Source organism: Lethenteron reissneri, chromosome 48, assembly GCF_015708825.2.
Source record: "Lethenteron reissneri isolate LAM-NWPU_2019-01 chromosome 48, ASM1570882v1, whole genome shotgun sequence".
Classification (NCBI taxonomy): Eukaryota; Metazoa; Chordata; class Hyperoartia; order Petromyzontiformes; family Petromyzontidae; genus Lethenteron; species Lethenteron reissneri.
This window is the reverse complement of record NC_083826.1, coordinates 8076462-8103384: the sequence shown is the minus strand read 5'-3', so window position 1 is coordinate 8103384 and position 26923 is coordinate 8076462. Positions and strand designations below refer to the sequence as shown.

Sequence of the window (26923 nt, the reverse complement as noted above, 5' to 3'; positions counted from 1 at the left end):
TTGCTGTGTGATGTGCATCGCAGGACTCAATATCAACTGGTTTAGTTCACCGTGGTCACAAATCCAAGCACGATCCACGCTCAGCCCTGCTTTGCTTTTGGGACCTGATGAAAATCGGGCACATTCCGGGTCTTTTTAAAAGTCGACGGCTCGATCATGTAAAGTGTTTGTATGGCATTACAACATCTCAAAACAATGAGCACATGCTAACGAAGTGTCGACAAGTCAAACGGTAAGAGCGTCACACGGGAGTCTGAAAAGTTGCATTCTTTCATTTTTTTTATTTTAAAGGTATATTAAGGACTCTGAATAATACAAAACTGTTTGGATAAGAAACAGCATCAGGCTTTTATATTTTAATTTTTCCGTGTGTGATATTGTGTCTAACAGCTGTGGGCTGGCTTCACAAAGACTGCTCCCGAGGGATGCAGAACTCACTGGGCACGCCCGTGCACTGTGAGCCTTACGCTCCGCCATCTCAAAAGCGGAGAGCTTTTATTAATACCACTCCATATACGTTTGTAAAGTTGTATGTTGTATTATTTATTTAAATTGCAAATAGAAACTTTGACACCCACACACCCCCTCCCCCCCCAAACCCCACACCGCCCCCCTTTTGCTCAATATGAAACCCCCAATAAAATCCACAAAGATGGATGCGAGAAACGAGGTTAACGTAAAATCAAATCTTGAATTTGTTAATTGTTTTCTTCCAAGTTGCCCGCTCTGCCTGTTGCGGGTTATAGCACACCTTTTTATCGCATGCACCACATCACATGCATATATTTGTTGCAGAAAAGCACAGGGTTCAATGAGCGACGCAACAGCAGCGTCGTCGGTCCGGACCGGTAACGAGGAGCGAGGCTTGACGCTGGCCGCACGAATCGAATGAAGGCGCGCTTTGAAAATTAAACTTGACAGCACGCCCAAACCCATCCGCCTCCCCACCCCTCCTCCCCATGAGTTTGGTCGTCAAACCACCGTGCAACCTGCGTGTGAAACACTCATTTTGTTACAAACAAAAAAAACACCGACATCACGTTTGTAAACGCTGGGGTATTCTGTTTTTCAATGTACTGCGTGTACATTGTCATTTCTTTAAAAGCGAATATTTGTGTGCGTGCTGCCGTGCGGGAATTAACGCCGCCTCTGGCTGTTCACTGATTGCATCCAACGTTGATCTTTCAGAATGGGTCACATGACCAAGCTTGGCCGTTTTCTTGGTGGACATTTAAACCATAGTTGAGAAATTTTTTCTTAATTTTTTTTTATATCAACACTGCAATTAATTTATTCAGAACTAATGTTGAATGAAAAACGCCCTCGGCTAAACATCAACTCTACTTTACCACATTACCATCATTCAGTAATTTTTTTACTGAGCCGAGCATATTGCTAAAACACTGAGAAATCTTACAGTATTTTAAAGCTATATAATACTCTTTGCAATTTGCCTCAATTGCAAAAGAACATTATTGATTTGTTGATTGAAACTGAGTGTTTGCTTTGGGGAACTAATTAAGATCAATACAACACCATTACATTCTTTAAAACAATCGTCACTATTAAGTCATTCTGCTTTCCATAGCATACCACTTGTTATGACACTTTTATACAGCGCTGATAAGTATCACAGTATTTGCAGGTTTACCAATACAGTGCTTTAACCTAAACAGACATTTTACTTGAAATTATCCTGTTTTTACACAGACCCTTTCCCAATAATATACCGTGCCAAAAAGAAAATATTAAGTGACAGAAAAAAGCCCTGTATAATATAAAATAGGATCTGTGAGAAAAAATGTATAGAAAACAATATTAATCATCATCATCATCAGCAACCATAGACTACCTACTGCTGGTCGAAGGTCTCCCTCCACACCATTTCCATCCGTCACAGTCCCATCTCACTCCAGCGCATCAACTGATTTCATGGATCCATCTCTGCGGTGGTCGTACTGTGGGGTACGTTCTATGCTTTGGTTGACAATCTGCGGCCAATTTCGTCCATTGGTCTTTTGAGCGATGTGTACCACCGTGGCCCACTTTACCTCCTGTAACAGTCAACGTGATGCGATATCATGATGGGAATTGTTCGAATTTACAGAATGTAAATAAAAATCACGCAAGCTACGTACAATGCGAAAAAAATACAATCGGCATTCGAAAGAACATACTGGACATCATATGCACTAATACATATTGATGGAATAAAATAAATGCAAAAAGAAAAACCCATATTGCAAGCTGTTGACAAACTTCACCTAAATTCAAAAGTAATTACCCCCAATAAACATAGAAAACCATCTGCGCTTTACACGCATACCATGTTCAAGTCAAACCATTTGACCGGCAGCGCCCATTGGTGTGCTCGTTTAATCATCCACATTTAAAGTGTAGCTTTCCTGTCCTTTACACAATGTACAACATTTATCAAATGTATTGCCCGTTGATAAATTATCCTGGCACTGGCAACTCGAGTTGGCAAAGGAAGGGTAAAAAAATTAAATATCCATTAAAAATGTAATAAAGACGACAATCGCCATAACAAAATGAATCAATATGCTCAATATACACGGTCCGACATCCCAGAAAGCCCAGGCTTTCAACCATGTAGCAACGTGAGTTAGGGTTTGGCCAACATCGCAGGATTAGCGCTGCACAAGGTACAAACGTAAACATGCCCACGCAAAACGGTAAGGGCCAACCTCTGACCGTAGCGCGACTGACTCCCGCAAAAACCCGCGGGCGAAAACGCACACCCAATTTTTTGTTGTAAATCCAGCCGAGCGTCACTAAAGTCGCCTTCTCCTCCACGCGTTACTTTTGCGAATACTGCAGTAACAAACGGGGGACGGGGAGGAAACCTGTTTAAAATTTGCGGAGCAGATTTTTTTTCCCGTTATAAAACAACCGTATATATATAAATCAATCGATTAAGAAATACAAATCCTGCGGGTACTCCGCAAAAGGCTGGGTGGCAACACCAATACATACACACGCACACACCCACGCACGCACGCACACGTCTCAAAAGCATGCAAAACGGCGCGCAGTTGCATAGCCTTCGTCAAAGGCCACAAAGCGCCTTGGAGCATTTCTGCAGCATGCGTAGATTTAACGGAGGGGGTCTTGGCACCCACCACAAAACAAGCGGACTCGATCGGCAGAACAAGGCAGTCAGATTCTTGCACAACAGCAATGCAAATAAAGCATGCTTGTCGACGATCGGAGAGGAGCGATGGCACGACTGAATTCGGAACGAGCTGAAAAACCCAAGGCATGACCAACGTTACCGTGAAAATCAAGCTCGAGATCTGGAGGAGGAAGTAGAAGATGAATAATAAAAAACAAAACAAGACTTTGCCGTCCTTCTCAAAGCCGCCATGCAACTGTTTCCACTAAAGTCACTCTATTTTATTACTGTGTCCCTACTGGTTGACGCTTCACTTGGTAGCTCCGGAGGGCTGCTGTGCGCGATTGCGCACGCACCCCCCCCCCCCCCCCCCCCCATTCCTCGCTAGCACCAGTCGTCTTCGTCCGTCTCGCTGAATGTGTTTCGTTTCCTCGCGGAACTGCCCAAAACCGCCCCGGCTCTCACGCAAAATCCATCCCCGCCGCCCTCAGTCCCGTGCCGACCGCCGGCCGCCCCGGCCCCGCTGTCTTCCACCGTCACCGCCACCGTCGTCGCCGCCGCCGTTGCCGCCACCGTCACCGCCGCATCTCCTCCTCCTGCCCCGGCGCCAAAATGGTTCCCGTTGAGAAACCTGCGGCCTCCCGCCACGCCAGGCCCGGCACGGCATGGATGCTGCTGCTGCTGCCCGCCCACTGCCCCTCTGGCCGGTGCCTTGGATGAGGCCGCGCCACCTCCGCCTCCCCCGCCCCTATCTCTGTCTCGATCTCGCTCCCTCCTTCCCACCCTCGTCTGCTCATCCACGCAGAGGTCAAGGTAAGGATCGGAGGCGTGGTGTTGCCACCTGCGGTGCTGCTGCTGCTGCCGCAGTTGCGGTTTACCTTCCAGCAGCCGCTCGGTCGAGCTGGCGTCATCGCCGCACGCCGTCTCGCCCACCGTCGCCCCCGCCGTCGCCGTCGCCCCCGCCGCCCTTCTCAGACGGGGAGACACGTTCCCCGGGGCCTGTTCCCCGCCGCAGATCTCCCCGCGACCGCGCTGGGAGGCATGCGGAGAGGACAGGGGCGAGTAGCCCTCAAGGACGAGCGAGGAGACGCGAGGCGTCGTCGTCGGCGGCGGCGTGCCAGACTTGGCCGCGCGACGGGCCGGGGAGTACATGACGTTGGGCCGCGGCGTCGCCGGGGTCTGCGGCAGCTGGCGGCGGCCCCTGCGGGGAGTCACGGAGCCCCCCGGGGACAGCAGGATGGGGCTGCCGCTCAGTGAGCGACTCGTCTGTGTGTGGGGGGATGGGGGGGGGAGAGGCAACGGTGAGTCAGAATCGGATTTAGACTGGAGGAATCTGAAGAGCTGTGAAGAGATTTTTTTCCCACAGATGTCCAGTAGGGGCCCGTCAAAATAAAAATGTGGGGGCGCATGGAGCACCGGACACACGAGCAGATATTCGCCGTGACACGGAGCTACTGTGCTCACGAAATCGTGCCGATCTGTAATATCTGCCCCTTCCAGTATTGTGAAATATTCACGTTCCCATGATACGGCCCGCTTTTCTTTTTGCACCTCGTGAGGCGGAGCATGCACGTGCACGCGTGCCGAGGAGCATAATAGCGGCACAAAACCGCTTACCTGCCTGCCACGCTCTGGCGAGCGGTGGTCCGGACAGGTGGGAGGGATGCCAGGGCCCAGGGGCTGCTTGGAGGGGTCACAAGGGCCCGGCCGAGGTCTGGGCCTTGCCACTCGCTCCATGTCCATGTCCACCAGGGAGCCGGTGTGCTGCTCTTTGCCTCCTCCTCCTCTCGTCGTCCGCTCTCGGTCACCCCCGACAACGAAGCCACTGCTCCCTACTGCTGAGAATCAGAACCACACAAGGTCCGTGTATGAGTCTTGCGTTTTTTGTTTGTTTGTTTGTGTTTCGTTACAAAGTTGGCGAGCACAAACGTGAAGGCACGAAGCGACCGGTGCTGCCAGAGTTGCTGTACTACAAGAGTGAATGCGTTTCTTAAAAAGCTATGCGTGCTTGACAAAATAGACGTTGAGAGGAAAATCCAACATGCGCAGTCTAAGAGAAGAAGCATAAAGAGAAGTGTGTGATGACCTGCAGTGTGGTGAGCGAGTGGTTGAGTGAGTAAGCGAGTGGTTGAGTGAGTGAGCTGGTGAGCGAGTGAGTTGTTGTGACCTGCGGTTGAACAAAGTAGGGATGAGACAAAACGGCCGATCTGCTAGACTCGAACACTTAACATGGGTGGAGGAATGACCGGGTAAAGTTTATGGGAACAGTGACCAAGGCAGTAGCAATAGCAGAGTGACAAGGTGGTTAACTCCGCACCCGACTCCCCGCTGTAGCGGTGTCGCACGCTGCGTCTCTGGGCCCTCGGGGCCCCGACCGGGCTGACCCTCTCCAGCGAGTAGTCATCCAGCTGCGGCCCAGGGGACTGCGCCTGCCCCAGCAGCGACACGGACCGCTTCATGGGACTTGTGTCTCTGATCGGCTAACGGGGACACAGAGAGGGGCCCACACGCGCATGTGCACGCACAGGCACGCACACGCACGCACACGCGCGCATGTGCACGCGCACGCACACGCGCGCATGTGCACGCACACGCACGCACACGCGTGCATGTGCACGCACACGCGCGCACGAGCCAACGCGACAAACGTGGGCGCGGCGAGCAGCGCGGCCAACGACACAGAGGACAGAGGATGGGGAGGGGGGGGAGGAAATTGTTAAAACGATTGCTTCTCCCTGAAAATTGAACAAGCAAAGAAAATCATGCATATGCATAGATACGGTTATGCTTTCTAGCATGCGTTTGTCCTCGAAATGATTTATTTTGATGTTTTTAATGAATGCCGCTGAGCTTTGGGCTACTTCTTTGATGAATTTGGCCGGTTTCCAATGGAGTAAGTCCTCAATAGCAACACAACTTTACACCACAAACAAAATAATTCACTTTATTAATCCAGCAAAGCCTCACCGAGCCTTAAATCATCTTTCTCAGCCAGGTGACAGGAACTAGAATACTGTAGAACACCCATGCACATAAGGGGGTGACACTCGCCATTTTGCACAGATAGATTCAAGAATCCACTTTCATGCTGGCATCTCCTGAATACCTCACAGACCAAGCCTATATCACCTGGTATGCTTGGCAGTTTCCCATCCAAGTACTATGGAGGCTCAACCCTGCATAGTTGTTTTATGAACTGACAAGATGTGGCACAATCGGTATCTACAGTTAATATGACTCATGTATACATCTCTGTGAAATGCTTAGAGAATATATCAAATGCGTTCCGAAGTAACGATTTTCCAAACCTGTGCAGGCAAATCCAGAGACCGCAGATGGGATGCATGCCATGCAGTGGTCACATCACGTTCATGGTGAGTGAAATTAAGCGTGTAAATAATGTACAGGTATGTATCGACCATCAGCTGTGTTCGTGTTGATGTTTCTGTGAAAATTGGGGCCCTGAACCGAAGTTTAATTAAAATGTAAAAAAAGTTTTTAAAATAAAACAATTTAAAAACTCATACAAACTTGAAACATGGATGTTACTACGTGCCCAGAAGTCAAACCCAAGCCGTGTCAAATCTTCTAACGAAAAACGTGCAAAGATGTGGAATACAACCTTTGCCCCCATCACTCACAGTTGCTTGGGCACAGCCAATTTAAACTTGCATTCGTAACGGATCAATAAACTGTGGTTTATGCCCCTACGAACGGGGGATCCAAACGACCTTCATTTATTACCCATATTTAGCAAACGTTCGTCATTAAAAATGTGGTCTTAAAATGAAAGATAAAACCAAAATTTATAACAAGCAACGTTGTTGGAAATGGCCCTTATTTAGAGCAAATACACCTTCACACCATTTTTTAGCTATGAAGAAGGACCATGACCGATAATGTTGTCCATTCTATATTTTTCCTTTTAAGGCCAAGGTGTTATTGACAAATGCGTTGAGTTTTGTGTTAATTATGCCTGTGCACCACTGCCAATACAGCAGCAGCATCACCAAATAATCACACTGTACGATCAATCCACAATTAGCCTCTCATCACGTGTCTATAAATGATTCACCAAGATTATTTGTAATGGAATAATAGAATATGTAGAGGCTAACCAACCACGTGAGCGAGCAAGATTTAGGAATGGCTTCTCTACCGCCAACCACGTTCATACTATCATGCAAGTGCCGAAAGACATCAATGGATTTCAAACACCAATGTGGGTAGTTAAGTCTCTGTGCTCTATGAAAAGGCATACAATTCAAAACAACACGGAACAAATTTGCCATGACACCCCATTTGCGAGTACCGACATCTGTCGGTACTCGCAATTGGTCGAAGCAGGGAGGGGGAGGAAGGGCGACGAAGGATGGTATCGTGAAAAGTGTGACGGGCAAGACTTTCTGGCGCACCAGACACAATGCAGGTGAACAGTGGGAAGGGTATGAAAAGCAGGCGTTACATACAGGGAGGCTGGGACGCAGAGGCTGAGAACGTCTCTTCTGCACACGACACAGCACCACGTGACGGACGGACGGGTGGGCGACGGCCAGAGATGGGTTACAAGCCGTGGACAGGAGACGACACACGTGACCAAAGACGACATTTCCAAGGAGTGGACAAGGGGAGGGACAATAGAGAGAAAAAGGCAGGGATTGGGTCTCAGAGTCAGTGAGCAATTAAGGCCTGGCAGAGCACACTGCACAGCTGATGGGAGAGTTAGTCACCAATTAAAGCGTTATTATAATCAAAGGTCAATAGGTTCATGTTTCCTTGATCAAATGAGCAGTGAGGTTAGGGCCACCCGGAGGTGGAAAAAAAAAATTCTGCCATGGACCTCACACAAAGTGCTATTGTCACCAATGCATAAGAGGGCTGGGGCCCACATTGAAATCTTCCCTGGGTATCGATGTCCAGGACTCCAGGAACCCATGGGCAGCCCTGAGCGGAACTCACTTCAAGTGGTGGAAATTCCATGTTCTTGTGGCAGGACCAGTAATATCAGAGGATGGCGACGTTTGACTCTCCACAAGTGGTACTTATTTTTGTCATGAACTTTGGAGGAATTCTAGATCCCTGACTGGAGTATAAACATGCCATCTTCGACTGGTACACCTGTGGCATTGACAACAGCTGCTTTACAAGTATATTAGAACATGATAATTGGTTCTTTACCCTTCTATCTGGCAACAAAACTGACACCTTTTTGCAAGGAGTCATGTTTGCATAGACCGCAATACCTGCAGTCATAATACAAACAAAAGAACATAACTCTGATAATGTGCACTGTCCTTGAAGTTGATTGGTCCACACCCGAGACAGCTTTCCTTCGAGCCTAGTCTCATATGGGTTGGACCAGATGACGCCAAAAGGCGCACAACTCAAGGACAATGCACCATCAGAGTATGAGAGCTCGGGGCAAGACTCCTTGTAAAAAGGTGTCAGTTTTGTTGCCAGATAGAAGGGTAAAGAACCAATTATCATATTTTTACTGGCAAATGAGGTCCCCATAGTATATTAGAACAGTCTTGCATTGTAGAGCAAAACAAATGTCTAGATATTTTGAATGTGATGTTGGTCTGCTGCAATCAAACCTGACACGCAGGGTCAGGTTTTATTGTCTAGAGATATTGTAAAGAAAATACAACCACAGTAAGGTCTTAGAGTACGCGGAATCAGAGTACGCGGGCCCGCTCACACGCGACTGACCCTGACTCACACTAACACTTTGTGACTCGTACTTTCGCTACTCTCACGGGGCGGGAAATGAGTAAAATTAGCCCCCACCATCTTATGAACATGTACTTGCGGGCGTGTAAGAAATGAATCCAAATTAATCTCTAGGGTTGTATCTGACCTGGATGCTCCCAATGATTAATTAGTCATTTACAGCACAGTACTGTACTTTGTTAAAGATGTATGTACATTTATATACATGATATATACACACTCTAACATTTTATATCTACACTCGTATATAGGCAGATGTCAACTTACGCGAATTCGCGCTTACGTACGCGGGGCTACAAGGAACCTAAACCCCGGCCGCGTACTCTGAGACCTTCCTGTAATTCTAAGCCTCTACACATCTCCCGCGAATCTCAATACACTCATTACAGCCTGTGATGTCCTCCTCTGAAAGATAACGTTGAGAGAGAATGAGCCATCGTTTTCACAGTATTCAATCGCGAGTTCGGGGAGAGAATTAAGGGGGTCATTAGAAATCAGTGGGGGAGCTAAAAATGAATCACCCTGTATTAAAATACAGATCTAGTCTCTTCTCAACAGGTGATTGAATAATATAAAGGTGATTATTCCGTATCTCACAGAGGACCAGAGCAAAGATGTAACACGTGTATCGATATCGGTGGGAGAATATGCTGAGCATTAAATGTTGATTTCTTCTTTTTTTTGCCAAAAAAATAACACCTCAGGGAAGTAGTTTATTATTGAACTAAATGTTTTGGTACAAGCCTAAATTAAATAAGTGTGTTTCTTGCCAATGTTATCAGGTGATAGCGGGTAAGTGCGTGTGTGTAAAAATACACACGTGTATAAAAATGTTGATTTATATATAATCCTCTCGATCATTTTGGTGGGGCATCCGTCAATATTTGGCAGCAGTGGTATGTCAAGAAATTGCAGGTCTACGCCTTTAACGTTACCTCGATAAATGGATCACCCTCTATGTTTCTGGATGGATGTGTGGCTGGACCATATCCAATGTGCATGAGTAACAATCAAATGTATACCAATCACTGTCTATCACACGAGGACTAAACTTAAATCAGTTGCTACATGGGCATGTATTCAGAAGTGATGTTATTGGATTTCAACAAGATACTTCGATGCGCATCCACTATGTATATATGTAAATCTACAAATGCCCCATCACTTACAAATGATGAATGTTTTTTTTATAGGAAATTATTATTTTGCATCATCCACTGGATGGCAAAAGAGGGCCTTGGAAGAGGAATTCAAGCTCCACCCCTTCTCTATTTCCCATTCTCTTCCTCTCCTCTTGCCCCTCCACGCCTTCCTGTTCCTCCCCTGCCCTTTCTTGCCCCATGAGTACCCCTCTGTCGTTGTCACTCATTCCTCAACCCTTGCAGCACGCCTCTGCCATCTAAATCATTCTATTTTTCGATTTAAAGCTTTCGTGACTGCAGGGATTCATCTTCTTGGTTCTTTCGGTAAAGTCACGTAGAAGGGAAGTAATAAAATAATAAAAATAAAACATAATAAAATAATTATCACGACGTTTCGGCCACAACGCAAGCAGCCGTCTTCAGGTGAAGAATGAAACACCACCAAGCTTGGAGCGTATATTTAAGCTGGGTTGGAGGTGCTCTTTTTCCCACCTCCCCCCCCTCCAACCCAGCTTAAATATACGCTCCAAGCTTGGTGGTGTTTCATTCTTCACCTGAGGACGGCTGCTTGCGTTGTGGCCGAAACGTCGTGAGAATTATTTCATTATGTTTTATTTTTATTATTTTATTACTTCCCTTCTACGTGACTTTACCGAAAGAACCAAGAAGATCATTATATTTTGTCACCGTTTTAAATATTACTACGTTAAGTGCCTTGAGTGACGGCGTTCTATGAATATAAAATACGATTAAATTAATTGCCATCCCATGTTTGTTTTATCCTCTTTGGTCTAAAGTTAGCAAATGAACGTGGTCCACCTTAACCTGCTCCTGTTGAAGGAGGGAAGCCTACACAGAGGACACCACAACTCCACTGTCATGCTGATACTCGTGTTTATATGTGCCCTCTGCTGTGATCGGTGATGTTGGTTCAATAAAATAATAATAAATGTATTAGTTGCCTCATGACACGCTCGATATGGGATCAAATAGACCCCCAAGAGCCCCATGCTGTGTGACTGGGCTAAGGTCAGCCGCTACTCAGTCATCCAGCTGACTCCCCAAAAAAGCCTTAGCAAACGTCCACGGTTATTTCAATCACATGCATCATTACGAGTCAGATTAACTGAAAATTTGACTGAAATCAAAGAGGAAAAAGGAACTAAACCTACATGAAGGGAGAGGTTGGGGGGGGGGGGAATTACATATTAATTCATTACAAGTGGCCAGCCAGCTGTGATCTGAGCCCTTGTCAAAAAGAGACAATCCAGCTTTTGATAAAGTCCACTCTATAGGCGTACAAGACCTATGGTGCGATAGCAAGCGGTGTGTGTGGGAGGGGTTGTACCTGGATGTCAGGGGTGAGCTTGGGTAATGACGTCGTGCGCCCGTAACTCTCCAATGCCATCTGTGCCTCTGGGTCGTAATACCCAGGGTGCACCATGTCCCGCATTTCCAACTGCTCCCGCATCACAAAAATAATAGCAAAAACAAACTGTGATGGATTTGTTATTATTTGCGATGGATTTGTTGTGAACACTGCTCACAATGTTGTGGATTTACTCTCCAAAACTCCGGTGGGCTGAAGTAGTAATTAACTGGCGCGTTGTTTACGTGACAAACCTTACTGGCTGTGTCGGGTGATTGAGGGTTACGACACATTTATACTTAAGCGATCTAACCCTAAAACCTTTATTATGAATACATTTTCCTTTCTATTCTAAAGGCTTGGTTTTGTTTTTATTTAACGCGCCATGGTGTACCTGTACAGCCCGCTAGTCGACCTACACCCATCCTGACCGATCTATCTGGTCAGCATGTGTGTTTTTGGTATATGCGGGCAGCATCCATGTGGGAGCACAGAAAGTACAGACCGTGAATGAATTTTTCTGCCTCACGTCCCTCTCCTAGCGTCCACCAGAGGTCGCAAACGGGTTTTGGTTCCTTACCCGTACCTGGCCACACCAGGGTCAAAAAAAGGTACCCGTACCCTACCCGATACCCGGCTACCCGTACCCGGCCGGGTATCGGGTAGGGTACGGGTATCGGGTACCCGGTTGCGACCTCTGGGATGAAGCCATGTTGCAGGCGCGGGTGGGTTGATTCTAGGAACTTGAATTTGTGAGAAGAGACAAGACGTTGGGAAATGAGTGACAAACAGTTACTCACCAGTGACTCACGTCTACCCGTACCCGTACCCGGCCGCACCAGGGTCGCAAACGGCTACCCGTACCCGGCCGGGTACGGGTAGCCGGGTATCGAGTAGGGTACGGGTATCAGGTACCCGGTTGCGACCTCTGGCGTCCACGCAGCGCTCTCCTCCCCCTACCCCAAACCCGCCCCTCTCCCCCCCTTGCCCCTCCCCCCTTTCTTACCTATATAACCTCTTGCCACAGCAGCTCTCTCTCCCACTTCAGCAAAAAAAAAAATTGCTGTGGTTTTCCCACCTGATGATGATTGCTTGTGTTGCAATCGAAACGTCGTGATTTATTTTATTTTATACCTACGTGACTTTACCGAAAGAACCAAAGAGTATTGACTACCAGGAGGTAGGCCGGGGCCTCCTATTGGTGCAGAGAGGCCTCCATAGTGATTGGTCGGGAAGGACGGTTTGAAGTGATTGGAGGAGAGGTTCAAGCTGAAAAAGCCAGGAAGCGACGGTTGAGCGTTGAGGCGACGGTGGAGAAGCGTTGAGGGAGAAGGACGGGGATTGGCTGAAAGGAGAGTGGCGAGAGAAGTTTCGAGAGAAGGGGCTCGAAAGGGATACAAGGGGAGAGCACAGGGAGAGTAGGAGTTTCAAGAGTGGAGCCAGAAGTGGGGCCCAGTGTTGGTGCTGTGTCAAATAAGGAAAGGCTCCAAGTACAACGCGTGTCAGCGTCTTTACACATGCACACCGGTAGAATTTTACATCTCAGAACCACAAGCGATTGCAACGGATCTGGGAGATCCTTATCCAGCCGTGGATTGATCATGGCTGATGCTGATGATAAACACACGCCATGCTACGTGCATGATTCCACGTAAACAACAATAGATTGGCCACCTTTGCTCCTCGGATTAATAACACCCACGTGGACGGTTAAGCGAATAAAAAAATAATTACCGCGAATAAAATCTCGTTGCGCCACTGAATATAATTTTTGAGTCAACGTTGCGTCAAATTGTCGACTGAACTGTGGGGCAGAGCCCTGCTGTGGACACGCCAGCCGGGAGGTTTTGTCTCGCTTGGCCATCGTGGTGGGCTGGGGGGCGAGAGCCAACATCAATGTTCACTATCTATGGCACCTTTTTGCCAGTATCAAAATTGCCGTTCTCTGTTCTAAGACCGGTGAGACAAGGCGAAACAAAAAGGCTGTCTCTCTGGTGTAGGTCCCATCAGTTTCAAAGACAATGCATTATTTTATCAGAGCATGTTTTTGTTGGCATGTTTTGTCATGCGTATATGTGGGTTAATGCAGACTTGATGCCTTGCAAAAGGTTTGGACTTCTTAACACCGGTTTTATTGCCAGAAAAAGTCAAACGTATTGTCAATATATATTTCCAAGCCTGCTTATTCCGGGAAGACGTCACATTTATGCTGTTGGATCAATCAGTTTCAAAACAATGAATATATTATCAGAGCATGTTTTGTTTGCATGTTCACTACAAGTACGTGTGGTTAATGCAGACATGATTCCTTGAATAAGGATTCTGTTTGGTGTTTTAACATCTTGACACACCTGTTTTATTGCGAGAAAGGGTAAAACCTATTGTTATATATCTTCTTGGTTCTTTCGGTAAAGTCACGTAAAAGGGAAGTAATAAATATGTTTTATTTTTATTATTTTATTACTTCCCTTCTACGTGACTTTACCGAAAGAACCAAGAAGATGAATCCCTGCAGTCACGAAAGCTTTAAATCGAAATCTATTGTTATATAGTTGTGTAATAAGAGCCTATGTTCGGCTCATGTGGTGATCGGCTCTGCTGGTCCTGCTTTACAGCCAATGGGGGGAGAGCCTGGGAGCATGGCCCTGGCGTGATCGAGGGGTGCCAGCTAGGGTGATTGGTTCTGCTGGTTTTGGCCTCAGCCAATGGGAAGACAAGTCAGGGGCGTGGTCCCGGGAGTTGATGGGGAATCTAGAAGATTCGGCGCAGGCTACCAAGGATTGGCTGGAGCGTACCACGTGACCCAGGCATTAAATAAGGGAAGAGATGAACGACACGTGGTCAGACGAAGAACGAAGGAAGAGAGGGCCCACGCGCGAGCGGGGCTCCGAGTGCCACGTGGCGGTGCGTCTCGTGTGGTCTGTCTGCCTACTTCCCGTTGCCTGCCAGCAGCGGGGAGTACTTGTGAACTGGAATAAATAAAAGGACCGATTCCACAAGCCGTCTCCAAGAGTAGTATTACAGTTGGATGTTCATCGCGTTACACTGCGTAAAACTTCTACAGTGCACGCAGACACACGGGCAACACCGAGCCTCTTAGCTGAATTGGCTGAACACAGCACTAACAATGCGTGCATTTTACATTCTTACAAACGTATCGTACTCCCGTTTCCCCCAATATATATAAGTGGTTTAAAAAAAATCAATACAGATCGACTTGTTCTTGTGAGTTAAAATTGGCAGTGAAAAAGAAACTGTCCCTGTCAAGAACGAACAGCCCACATGGCAGCTGTCGTTTTGTTTTGACGCGTTGACAATCTGTGTGTGTGAGTGAGGGCACCTAGACTAGATCCCGTGGCCTTGCTACAAGGTTTTCCTGACAATGATAAGACTCCAACTACTTGTCAGGTCCTGTCTCATATGCATAAAAGGAGGTTGCCTCTGGTGTAGGCAAATCCGTTTCAAGGACAACGCATATACTATCAAAGCATATTTGTATGCATGTTTTACCACAAAGCATGTGCGGTGAGTGCAGAATTGATGATGAGTTGTGACGATAGGTGCATATTTGGGGTATGAACATCTTAACACCGCCTGTATTGTTGCCGGAAAGGATGAAGCCTATTCGTTTTTCATCATCTGGATACTGGCAAAAAAGGGTCCCACAGATATAAATCTATATTCCCTATGCTTCTTTGGTATACCCCTATGTTTGAAAAACATATTCTATTGTGGCTTTAAATACATGGTTATGAATAGCTATGAATGTTTATGTAAATCCACTTCTGGATGAGAGCCTCACGATGCCTAATTGGCAGTCGGGGTGATTTGACCATACTTCACCACGCCAGTCAGTTGGGGTTGGTGAAGGGGGTGAGACCCAGGACTGGTTCAGATATTACTCGTCGCTGATTGTTGGCCGTGACCCCGAGTCAATATCGGAAAGGAGGGATCGTAGCGCAGTGCGCGAAGCACTGTGCCAACAAGCAACCTCAATATGAGAGCACTGCAACCTTAATACCGTGATACAATTTGAAAATAAAGCTAAGAAATGCTTTCAGACTGCCGTCTTCAATAATTTCAGGTTACCACAAGTTAAGCGAAGCCAATCAAAACTAAAAAAAATATTTTAAAAAACTACAGAAAATTCTGATGATGATTGTAATAATGGTTAGAAAAAAAAATGCTCAAGTCAGTTTCCATGGCTGCCATTTGTCTTCACACAACAAAGCACAAAGCCTGCCTTCCTTTAACATGCAAATTATGAAGCTAATAAAAATGTGTTTACCGGCGCAAGCGCCAAGAGAACGTAACGGTGATAAATATTGTGCGTCCGTTCATTTGATCACGCACTGCCTTTATAAGCCCAAAGTGCCTTTTGGCAGCTGAGCGGAAATAATATATGAGAAATATAATTGCACATAAATCGCAGGAACTGCATGGGCAGTGCTGATAATGCATAAGCCCAGGTTGTCTGTCATCTTTGTGACCAAGGCTCGGCACGAAGGAGAATTAAACACCGCACATACGCAGAACGAACGCTCCGTGCCCTTCATCACAGCTGAATGAATGGAGATGTATTTTATTTGGTCTCGGTAACTCATACAAAGCCAGAGAGATCCTATGACTCACGTGCAGACAGATCTTTCACAGTGAGTGCTTAATAAGAAAAGCACTGTCAAGAGTGACGTACATATGCACTACCCACTACAAGTGTTCTTTCGACTTGATGCGTAAAGCAGGGCATGGCCATATAACACTGGGAAATACATCTAATAGTGGAATCTGAATCAAATTCAGGTCATAGACTGTTAACCATGTGTTAGTGGAACCAAGGGGCATAGTAACAATGCACAGGTTACATAATCGAAATTCATTGTAAAGCTCGCGATACACGCTTCGAATCGTTGTGTTTGAGAATCTATACATATGTAGTGACAGGGTGCCATCTGTTGACCAGGAGGGATAATTACGGGTATGGGTGCGTTATATAATAGCCAACCATGAGAGGGGCGCAACTGGGCTAAAGGTCAGGGGCGGGAATCAGTCGGGAAGCTCCGGGAACCTGCTCGAAGGTTCTAGAAGGGGGCATGGCTGGAGGCGGGGCTTGGCCACGCCGAGGAGTATATAAAGGGGACGTAACCGGGGGTTCGGGGCTGTTGTGGGAGTCCGGGTCCTGGCTGCCGTCGCTGTCTTCGCCATCATCCCTTCTTCATCGTCCGCTGTACAGCTCCCATCGTCGTCGTCGCTGTATTAGTCAGCCAGCTATATAGTTAGATGCCGGCGATGGGGCTGTATGAGTGGATCAGCGATGCGTAGCCCAGTATATATGTGTCGCTCAGTGATTGTGCCTGTAAAGCGTGAGGAATAAACAAGGAGCCCTCGACACGTTGTGTCTCGGAAGTCACTCACTACACATATACAGGGACTCCCCTACTTACGGACGAGTTAGGTTCCAGAGGTCTGTTCGTAAGTCGATTTTTCCACTTACAACTTTACTCCTGTCGATTCCAAACATGTACGGCATGTACCCTAAACACGGGGAACAGCTTTAAAAGTTATATAATCTCCTGTAGATGCCACTGGTTCTTAATGTTCTGCAGATGTAAATGCCACTGGTTCTTCATGTTCTGCAGATGTAGATGCCACTGGTTCCTCATGTTCTGCAGATTTAGATGCCACTGGTGCTTCATGTTCTATAGATGTAGATGCCACTGGTTCTTCATGTTCTGCAGATTGTAGATGCCATTGGTTTCTTCATGGGCCGACCATCACACTCACCTTTTTCCGTCGAGGAGCGTAAACCATCATCAAGCGAACTTCAGTCATGCTTGCAGCAGCGGCTCTCAGCTAGCCATCGGACAAAGATGGTCGTCGCCGCATTGCGCGACACTTTCAGATGCGCTTCTGGGGCCGTATGGAATGATCTTCCTTCTGATATTAGGTAGCCACTGGAGCTATGCACGAGATTGAAAACTAATTTCTTTAGAACTGCTTTTTGTGTTTAGTTTGTTTTCCTTTCCCCGCACCTCCGATTAGCATGATTTGTTATGTACAGTGTGAAATAAATTCAACATACATACATACATACATCACGCGGTCATTTATAGCACCCAGATACTCTAAACGCATGTTTCCAAATGCGGAGGAAATAACCAGAGTACCCGGAGAAAAATCCACGTGACCACAGGTAGAACATGCAAACTCCAAATATACAACAGGCGTCAGGGTTGGCATTGAACCCACAACTTCCTGTATACCAGGCAAGGGAGTTAACATCTCGCCACCACGCTTACCTGGGAGGGCGGCCGTGCGTCCGGCTGCTCGTCAGACCAGCCCCGCTCGCCAGCCCGGCGCTGCCGCGTGCGCTGCACCATCTCCTGCGCCCGCTGAGTCACCCACGACGGAGACGCCCGTAGGTCCCCGCTGCTCAGGGGTTGCGGGGGGTATAGCGGCAGGAGAGAGGTGCAGAGTTTCGAGATTCAGATTCAAGACTTTCACTAATAGAGGTTTTTTTGGGGTTAGATCGTGCCACCACCTGGCACAGCCAATTAGTGAGGTTTGTCACGTAAACAAAACATGCCAATTAGTTACTATCTTCTTGGTTCTTTCAGTAAAGTCACGTAGAAAGGAAATAATAAAATAATAAAAAGAAAACATTTTTATTTTATTATTTCCCTTCTACGTGACTTTACCGAAAGAACCAAGAAGATGAATCCCTGCAGTCACGAAAGCTTTAAATCGAAATTAGTTACTAGTTCAGCACACCGGTGTGTTGGAGAGTAAACCAACAACGGTAACAATTAGAGGACGACGTTTTGCCAAACTCAAGAATTTCTACTTCCCCTCCTCTCTTCTGGCAATGACCGACGCGTTTCAGGTAAAACGTGCCCACCCAGCGCTCGCTGAGCTGCGTTGGCTTCCGGTTTGAAAGTCCACAGCTCCAGTGGCTTCCTGATATCGCAAGGAGGAGCATTCCAGACGGCCACAGAAGAGCATCTGAAAGCACGCGATGCGTTGGCCATCTTTGTTCGATGGCCGGCGAAAATCCGCTGCTGCGAGGATGACCGGAGTTAATTGAGCGCAAAGACGCATGGCACGTTATATCTCCTTCCCAAGTTAAGTCGTTGTTCGAGCACAAATCATCAGACGAGTAGAAGACTAAATGCATTGTGTGCATCACTCTCACCTGCCCCAGGGCTTCGAACCAAAGTCACTCACACGGTGCCGGCTCATTTGCATGAGCCATGCAACAGTCTACTTTCTACATCCTAAATCGCCTTTGTCTCTTTTTTTCCTATCTTCTCTGTGGCCGCCCGAGCTGCATGTGTCAGCGATTCCATGCATTACGCACAGCGAACCGAACGAGACAGCCCACTGTCCCGAGCAATGAATTACGAGCCGATCGTGGAATCATTCGTACGGATAATAAGAAGAAGAACAAGAATAAGTAAATGTTGCCAACATTGCAGCAGGGACCGGAATAACACGGCGCTACATTCTCAGAACGTACGAGCATCAGCTGATGTTGCAAATGTGCTGAGAAAGCACTTGTGAGGATATGTTCTACCTGCTAACAACAACAACAACAGCGCCGCACATGCACAACCAACGCAAGGGCGGTGCCACGCGCAAAGTTCTCGGTCCTTGGTTCGTTGTTCTCAAACGTGCCTTTTCGGTACCCGCTCGGATGGCAATTGCAGACACAGATTTTCGTGAGCAATTTTACGTCTAGATCAGAAATGCTGATGACATCAAGGTTATTGTCACATAGTCTCACGTAGGAAATGTGTCATCAAGGAATGCTCCGAGCGTGATTTTGTGAGAGAATAGCGTTCTGGAAAAGATGGAGAAAGCAGCAACTAATGTTAGATTTGAAGATTTCGTGACTGCAAGGATTCATACTCTTAGGTTTTTTCGGTAAAGTCACGTAGATAAAATTTAATAAATATTAAAAATAAATACATAATAAAAAATAATAACTAATAGAAATAAGAATAATAATATTATTGCAATGCAGCATTTATTATTTATTTATTTATACCTACGTGACTTTACCGAAAAAAACCTAAGTGTAGCAACTAATGTGACACGAAACAACGACGGAACGTGAATGTAATTAGAAAGCGTGTCTACATGAATCAGAATGGCATACGCACGCAGCTTTCTTCCCATAGTGGATATCAGCAGCATTTGCCACCCCAAGTGGTACCAAAACAACCCCTCTTTGGTCCCATGGGTGACCTCCAGGCAATCAAAACGACCAACGCAATGCACTTGGGCAGCACGCTGTGTGCAGGCCGGTGTGAGGTCTTTTGGGCCTCCGGCAGACATCCACAAATGGGGTCCCCCAGGTACCCCCTTGGATATGCCTTCATTGCTGCAATTAAAATAATAACGTGCTGCTGCTTCTGCTGTTTCCGTGCCTATGCACCCATGGTTAAAAGGTTTTTAGCAAAATGCACGTTATGTCTAAGCTTAAATGCGTGTTCACACGACGTGTCTCCACGGGGTTTCAGAAACTACTTTAGACTTAAAACTTTCGTGACTGCAGGAATTCATATTCTTGATGAAAACCGCTTGTGTTGCGATCGAAACGTCGTGGGTTTTTTCTTTAATTTTTTTTACTTTCTTATTTTTATTTTATTTTTTTAATTTGATTGTTATTTTATTATTTTTTTTCTTTAAAACTTTTTAAAATATTTTCTGGTTTTCTATTTACGTGACTTTACCGAAAGAACCAAGAATATGGACAAACTACTTTCTTCAGCTGCGCGGTTTGGCGGTGTGGGAATTGTGCGTATACGCGCGGAGCGCGACTGCACGTGGCGACGTTTCCTCATCTCACTTCTTGGTCCCACCATGGGATGGCTTCATGATTTCATAGCGCACGCACGATTCAAAGTTGCATCGTTGCACGTATTTATTCATTGCCTGCAATGTATATGACATACAAGTATTTCCTCGCTTAAAGCGTTTTTTTTGCTGAACGCGGCACTATTCAGGAATGCATCTACTGCGTTAAGCGGAATTACCGTACAGTGATGCCCTGGTTTACTTAGGGGTAGGAGGGGGGGATTCCTTCCTGAAAGGTGTGACAATGAATATCTAAACGACGTCAATCAAAGCGACTTACGGGGTGAGGTGGAAGCGAAGGCTGAGAGGCGACGAGTAACAGACGATGCCGTCGGCGACGTGAGTGTGGGTTGAGGTGACGCAAATCAGGAAGTGGTGTTAATGATGGGGAAGACGTAAATCAGGGTAATATCATCGATAATAAAGGTTTTTTTGGGTTAGATTGCATAAATATCTGGCTGCCGCCTGATGATGCCGGTTGTAATTACTGGCGGAACGTCGTAGTCATATTGTAAATGTTGTGGATGTGCTCTCCAACACACGGGTGTGCTGTACTCGTAACACATTGCCATGTTCTGTTTACGTGACAAACCTTACTAATTGGCTGTGTTGGGTGGTGGCGGTTTAACGACACATTTGTATTTACACGATCGAACCCAAAAAAAACTGTATTATGGGTAAATCAGGGTATTACTGCATCTGTGGTTCGTTCTGAAGAGGTAACCGGCGACCTCTCGATTCCAAGCCACAGCGCTCTCACCGCCACGCTATCCACGCCACAGTGCTCTCACCGCCACGCTATCCACGTCACAGCGCTGCCTCACCAGCGATTGGGTTCGCCCAGGAGCGGCTGTCCGAGCTGCAGGTCCTCCGGCCGGCCGGGGGGCGGCATGTCCATGAGCTGTCCTCCCGGGCCGCTGGTTCCCATCGGGCCCCTTGGGTCGCCCCCCGCCCCCCAGGGACCTCCGGCACCCCCGACGCTCCCAGCAGCCACCACAGCCACGACCGCCCCCACCGCTCCCACGGCACTCCCGGCACCGCCGGGCACTCCCGGTCCTCCCAGCCTCTGGAAGAGCGTGCGGTTCTGCGGTGGGCGACCGCGGTGACGATCAAAGAAAGTTAGCGTCATTTTGCTGCAGTTGTTCAAATGGGGTGGTGCTCATCCTATTGGGGGGCTTGTACAAGATGGCTATCGCACGGGGGGAGGTTACATCGATGAAGGCTGACCAGGGACCAATGGCGAGGTTTCTGTTGACCAATGATAATATTACCATCACTCATTAACCTATGGCATTCACACGATTCGTATGATATGGTGGTTAAATTACATCATTGTCATTTTCTGACAGCGCGTGCTTTATTAGCGTCACAGATTGCAAAGCTGCAAATGATTAGAGTACCGCCGACGTCACCTATTCCCCGCCAACCACCTCCCGTCCAGTGGTACTATTACGTCGGGCGATCGAACCAACAATCGGTCGGGTAAAACTGATCGCTCAAAAAAGTTTCGAGATGCCGGCTCCGGCTGCGTCGCAGCCGCCACCGGCGCCTGGCAGCGCCAGTTCGCTCTCAGGGCGAATTGCGAGCGACGAGCGGACGTGCAAACCTGCTGCATGGCGGCGGCCTGCTGGAGCTGCATCTTCTTGTTCTTGTTGCTCTTGTAGTAGTTGTAGATCATCATGGCCGCGTACACCTTGCCCACCGTGAGGTCGACGGCTGGAGGTGCAAAGCAAATCGCCGTTCGCATCGAGAGACACTCTTCCCCCCCGCCCCACCCCTGACCGGACGCTCCGCTCGGTACCACGTGCACGGTCACACGGCGTTTTGTTGGGACGTCCCTTGACCACATCTAAAACTGTTTTGGGATACCTTCGCCGTACCGAAACATGTTGTGAGTGCTTCTCAGCTGTTTTTGTTGTGTTGTGGCGTGTCCCATAATAATAATGCAATTTATAACGCGTGCAAATTTGCAGACGTAACGGCCGCAACTCAGAGGCGCGGAGCCATAGCCGCATGTAAAAATGTTGAGGGTGTCTGGGTCAACCACAACACCTTATTTACAGTGGCTCTGCCATAACCCATACATGTAAATGTTATGGATATTTATAAAAATATATATTTTGCGAGATAATCAAATGTATTTCTCAGCAGGCATGTTTCGTTATCATGTTATTGTCCTTCCCCCGCACGTCCGATATGCACAATTGGCTACGTACGGTGTGAAAGCAGTTCAACGTACATACACGTGCATACATCTTGACTTATCAGCAGGTTCAAGGTCAGAGTGTCTCCAAGATCGAACATGCGCTGGCTCATTCCCATGATGAGTCCTTATCATGAGACGCTTGTTGTTTTGTTCATTGGAAGTGGTGCCAAAGTGTCTCCGTACACGAAATTAGCACAACTGCCGCGATTTGTTCGGCACGATGTCTGACGTTTCGCACCACGTGCTGGGAGCTCCTAAAGCAGCTCTCAGCACGTGGATCGGAACGTCGGACATCGCGCCGAACGATCGCACGGCACAACCCTAACACCACATCGGAGAATCGCACAGCACAACCACGACAACCCCTCGCAGTTGCACAACCGTCTACACCAGGGGCTGGTAAACCTGCGGCTCCGCACGCGGATCATTCAGGACCACTTCGTTGACGTTACTTGTTAAGGACCCACCATCTCGTATTCACCACATAGTGCATTGTGGCTCCTGAAATATTGAGGATTCTTTTGATTGAATTCGTAAAGAAAATGGCTCTTCCTATCACTTTGGCTGCCGACTCCCTGGTTTATACGATTATAATACTCTCACGTTCACGTGAATTCTCTCACGTTCACGCGTCTTCCCTCGAATCTTTAGTGAAAAGGAACGTCACCTCTGTGCGGTGGCACCAGGATGTCCAGCGTCTTCTGAGAGAGGGTTGGCCAGATTGCCATCATCTCCTTTCGCAGCTCGCTGTCGCACTCAAACTTGTCGGCCCCAGCTGCCAGAACAAACCGACAAGGCATCATTAGTTAATGGGCGCCATGGTGGAGAGATATTCACTACCTGGCGAGGTATACAGGAGGTTGTGGGTTCGATCCCGACCCTGATGCTGGTATATTTGGAGTGTGCGCGTTCTCCCCGTGGTCACGTGGATTTTTTCTCCGGGTCCTCCGGTTTTCCCCTTCCATATTTAGAAACGTGCATTTAGAGTATTTGGCTCCGATACATTTCCACATGATAAGCCACTTCGTTGACCTATCATTCGTGGCTGGGTTGCTTCTGAAAAAGAGCTATATAGTTCAGTGGACCTTACCTGGTAAAATTAAAAGTTTATAGTTTTAACGTCAACGTGCCTCTAAGGAGCCAATGACAGCAACGGTGAAAAGAGAAAAAGATGCCCCAGTTAGCCCAATGGACTGAAGGGGGCAAGCCAAAGTCACGCTAGTGGAGGCCCGGGATAGGCTTAGATGCCACGATGCAAACGCTGTGGATTAGCCACATTATCAGCGGTGACAGCTTGACGATGAAAATTCTGTAAGGAGAGATGTTGCGAAGGAGGTCATGCTTGCAGGCAAAGTAAAATGCTGCTTGACGATTTAAAGGAAGGGTGGGGGGGGGGGCTTACATTGGCATGAATAAGAAAGCTCAAGATCAGAGAGGATGCCGTGCAATATAAATTATTGACCCAAACCACTACCTATATTATTGTACACTATAAGCCCATGAAGGAGATTAAACAAATTTGATCTAGTATCATGGGAATGAAATTAAATGATGAGGAGTGCCAAAATTATTCTTGGAAACAGCGTTCCGGACTGTTCCGCCTTAAGTTAACCACTGCATAGAACCCAGGCTGTCAAGTTCACAGGGCAGTGTGCTAGCCCACTGTGCCACGGCTCTAAACGTAGCAGCAAGCAGTAGCAGCAGTCGCATGAGCACTCAACTGGAGCTGTAATGAGCAACAGCCTTGAGGGCACGTGACATCAGTTCACGGTAAAAGAGAGAGAGAGAGCACTTGTGCCGAGAAAAATGTGTGAGCACAGCCAGCTTGGCCACTCATGGGCTGGCAGTGCTCACCAGCGCAGATGAACGTTCAGTGGTGAGCAAAACTGATCTGTCGAGGCTCTTGAAAAATATTTAAACATCAACACTGTGGACGGTGAAGTTATTTGCATCAGGGACGTGCGGTCAGGGGAGGCAGGGGAGGCAGAGCCTCATCTGTCATACTCCAATGAAAATAGCTGTTACGAAAAGTATAAAAAAAGAATAATGAAATAATATAAATATTAATATTTTTCCACTGATCTGTGTTATAAATGTCATTTCTGTACCAAATTTGTGGAGCTCCGCTGCAATTACAGGAAGAGACGAGAGGTGAGGCAGCGACGAACTCAGCCTCCCCTCTGATTGCGCAACCCCTCAGTAACTGGATGGAGCGAGGGCAATACGCGCGTGCCTGTTACTATCTCAGTATGTCACCAATGTAATGTTTGTAGACTCCTTCATTTCATGTCCTCGCCTTCCATACTCCAGGTAACTTATTTCACGTATGTGTATAAAGATATTTAGGCTCGCTGGTCTCGTCATGAAACTGCAATGAAAAAGCACCAGGGGAGGCAGCTATCACGTCTGCCTCAGTGAGGGGGACGTGTCTAACACGCCCCTCAGTGACGACACGCTCCCTCAGTGAAGCCACGCCCCCATCAGTGAGACCACGCCCCCTCAGTGAGGACACGCCCCCCTCAGTGAGGCCACGCCCCCCTCAGTGAGGCCACGCCCCCTCAGTGAGGACACGCCCCCCTCAGTGAGGACACGCCCCCTCAGTGAGACCACGCCCCCTCAGTGAAGACACACCCCCCTCAGTGAGGACACGCCCCCCTCAGTGAGGACACGCCCCCCTCAGTGTGTGAATCTGGCTCTGACACGAGCCAGTGCCTCCCCAGCCATTGACCTCACGGCACGTCACTGATTTGCATGCAGCTGTCATTGAAGGACGCACACTGGCCATACTGGGTGTTTGGGAATTGCCTTTTTGTATAATTTTGCTTTGTCTCACTCGACTTCAACACTGGCACCGGGCCTGTGCAGAGCACGGGTGATGTTTGTGTAATTTCGAGGCAAGGGTGTTGGTGGATCATGCAGAGATGCGGAAACTACGAAACCCTGGTGGGCTGCGAGGTGTCCAGAAGACGTCAGCACAACAGGTTGGCCCGTGAGCCCATAATGTGCACGCTGTTGAGTGGGTAGCCCATTGTATGTGTAGAGGTGATACGCGCTGGGATTAGGGATCGTATGCCAGCGCGTAATGATTGGCTGTGTAGGTGGTGACGCGCGCTGACGGTGGAGGATCAGGGGTCAGCGCGGGGTCGTGGGTTACGGGGTACTGATTGGCTGTGGGCCCGTGACGCGCTGAGAGGGAGTGATCGGGTGGCAGCGCGGTGTGATTGGTAGAGGAGTGTTAACACGCGCTGGGGAAAACGGATCGTAGAGAGAGTGCGTCGTGATTGGTCCACTAGGGAACGATGCTCACGTCGACGTCCGGATCAGCTCCGTCTCTCGTGAGCAGGGGCTATAAAAGGGGATGCACACAGGCGTAAGGGCAGTATGTAACCAGCGAAGAATGAAGACGGGGATGAAGACCTAGGGCCCTGCGGTACCTAGTCCCGCTGTCCTAACGGGACCGGGACTCTGTGTAACCCAGAGGCGAGTGTAGTGTGTAGCCAGAGGCATAAGGTCTACACGAGCCGAATGCATTGTGTGTAGCCAGGGGCGTAGGGTCTACACGAGTCGAGTGTAGTGTGTAGCCAGAGGCATAGAGTTTACACGAGATTAGTGGAGTGTGTAGTCGGAAGAAAGGAGACCACACGTTGTATTGTGAACGTAAAGATTTAATAAAAGTGTGTTACCCGTCAAGAAGTTCCTGCCGTCAATTCCAATACTTCATATGTGTGGGGTTTCTCCGGGTTTCTCAAGTTTCATCCCATATACAAAGCAACGAGCTGGTCAAACATCCAAACGCAGAGCCCTCCTGAAAAGGATCTCAAGACTCACCGCTGCTTTCTTGAAGTAATACATAAATGACGTAATTCTTATGGGTCGTATGTATTTTGTACTTCTTTCGCAGCGTACGTAGCCAACCGTGCTAATTGGAGGAAGGATGCGTAAGGCGGGGGGGTAAAGTGTGGATAGTATCCAAGTCACATGACTCGAGTCCACACCTGGTGTGGACTCGAGTCATGTGCCTTGGACTCGAGTCAGACTCGAGTCATGAATTTGATGACTTCAGACTCGACTTGGACTTGCATAACAATGACTTTGTCCCACCTCTGAGGTGTGGACTCGAGTCATGTGACTTGGACTCGAGTCAGACTCGAGTCATGAATTTGATGACTTCAGACTCGACTTGGACTTGCATAACAATGACTTTGTCCCACCTCTGGTGGATACCGCCACCGCTTCCATGAAGTCTGGCCAGCATGAACGAGTCGGCCAAAGCACCCTCTCTAGAACTCTTCCTCAAGTGGAGGCCCTTCTGCCAGCAGTGGCGTGAGCAGGTAATTGCAGGGCAGAACCCTTACCTTGATAACACTGGTCAACACACTTTTTCTGGCATAAGGTATTCCAACGGTTTTAAGGTAATTTTGGGGTGCTGATTCCAAATCTGGCATCAGTTTTTGTCTATCACATCAGGTTTTTGAGATATC

The 26923-nt window shown here is 47.8% G+C and overlaps 1 protein-coding gene across 11 annotated transcripts in view; it reads right to left on the bottom strand.

The window, feature by feature from the left end:
• Positions 1–614: 614 nt before the first annotated feature.
• LOC133354772 (voltage-dependent P/Q-type calcium channel subunit alpha-1A-like) overlaps positions 615–26923 on the bottom strand; it is a 200697-nt gene continuing 174388 nt past the window's right edge. For 7 of the 11 annotated variants that reach the window (XM_061571878.1, XM_061571879.1, XM_061571882.1 and 4 more), the window contains 9 exons: positions 23110–23217; positions 21843–21952; positions 21061–21320; positions 17677–17806; positions 11360–11470; positions 7606–7641; positions 5454–5616; positions 4754–4971; positions 615–4402 (listed from right to left, as the gene is read on the bottom strand). In XM_061571878.1, coding sequence (XP_061427862.1) covers positions 3521–4402; positions 4754–4971; positions 5454–5616; positions 7606–7641; positions 11360–11470; positions 17677–17806; positions 21061–21320; positions 21843–21952; positions 23110–23217 — 2018 coding nt within the window. In that variant the 3' untranslated portion in view covers positions 615–3520. The remainder of the gene's footprint in view (positions 4403–4753; positions 4972–5453; positions 5617–7605; positions 7642–11359; positions 11471–17676; positions 17807–21060; positions 21321–21842; positions 21953–23109; positions 23218–26923) is intronic. The other 4 variants (XM_061571886.1, XM_061571887.1, XM_061571881.1 and 1 more) reach the window with 4 other exon arrangements.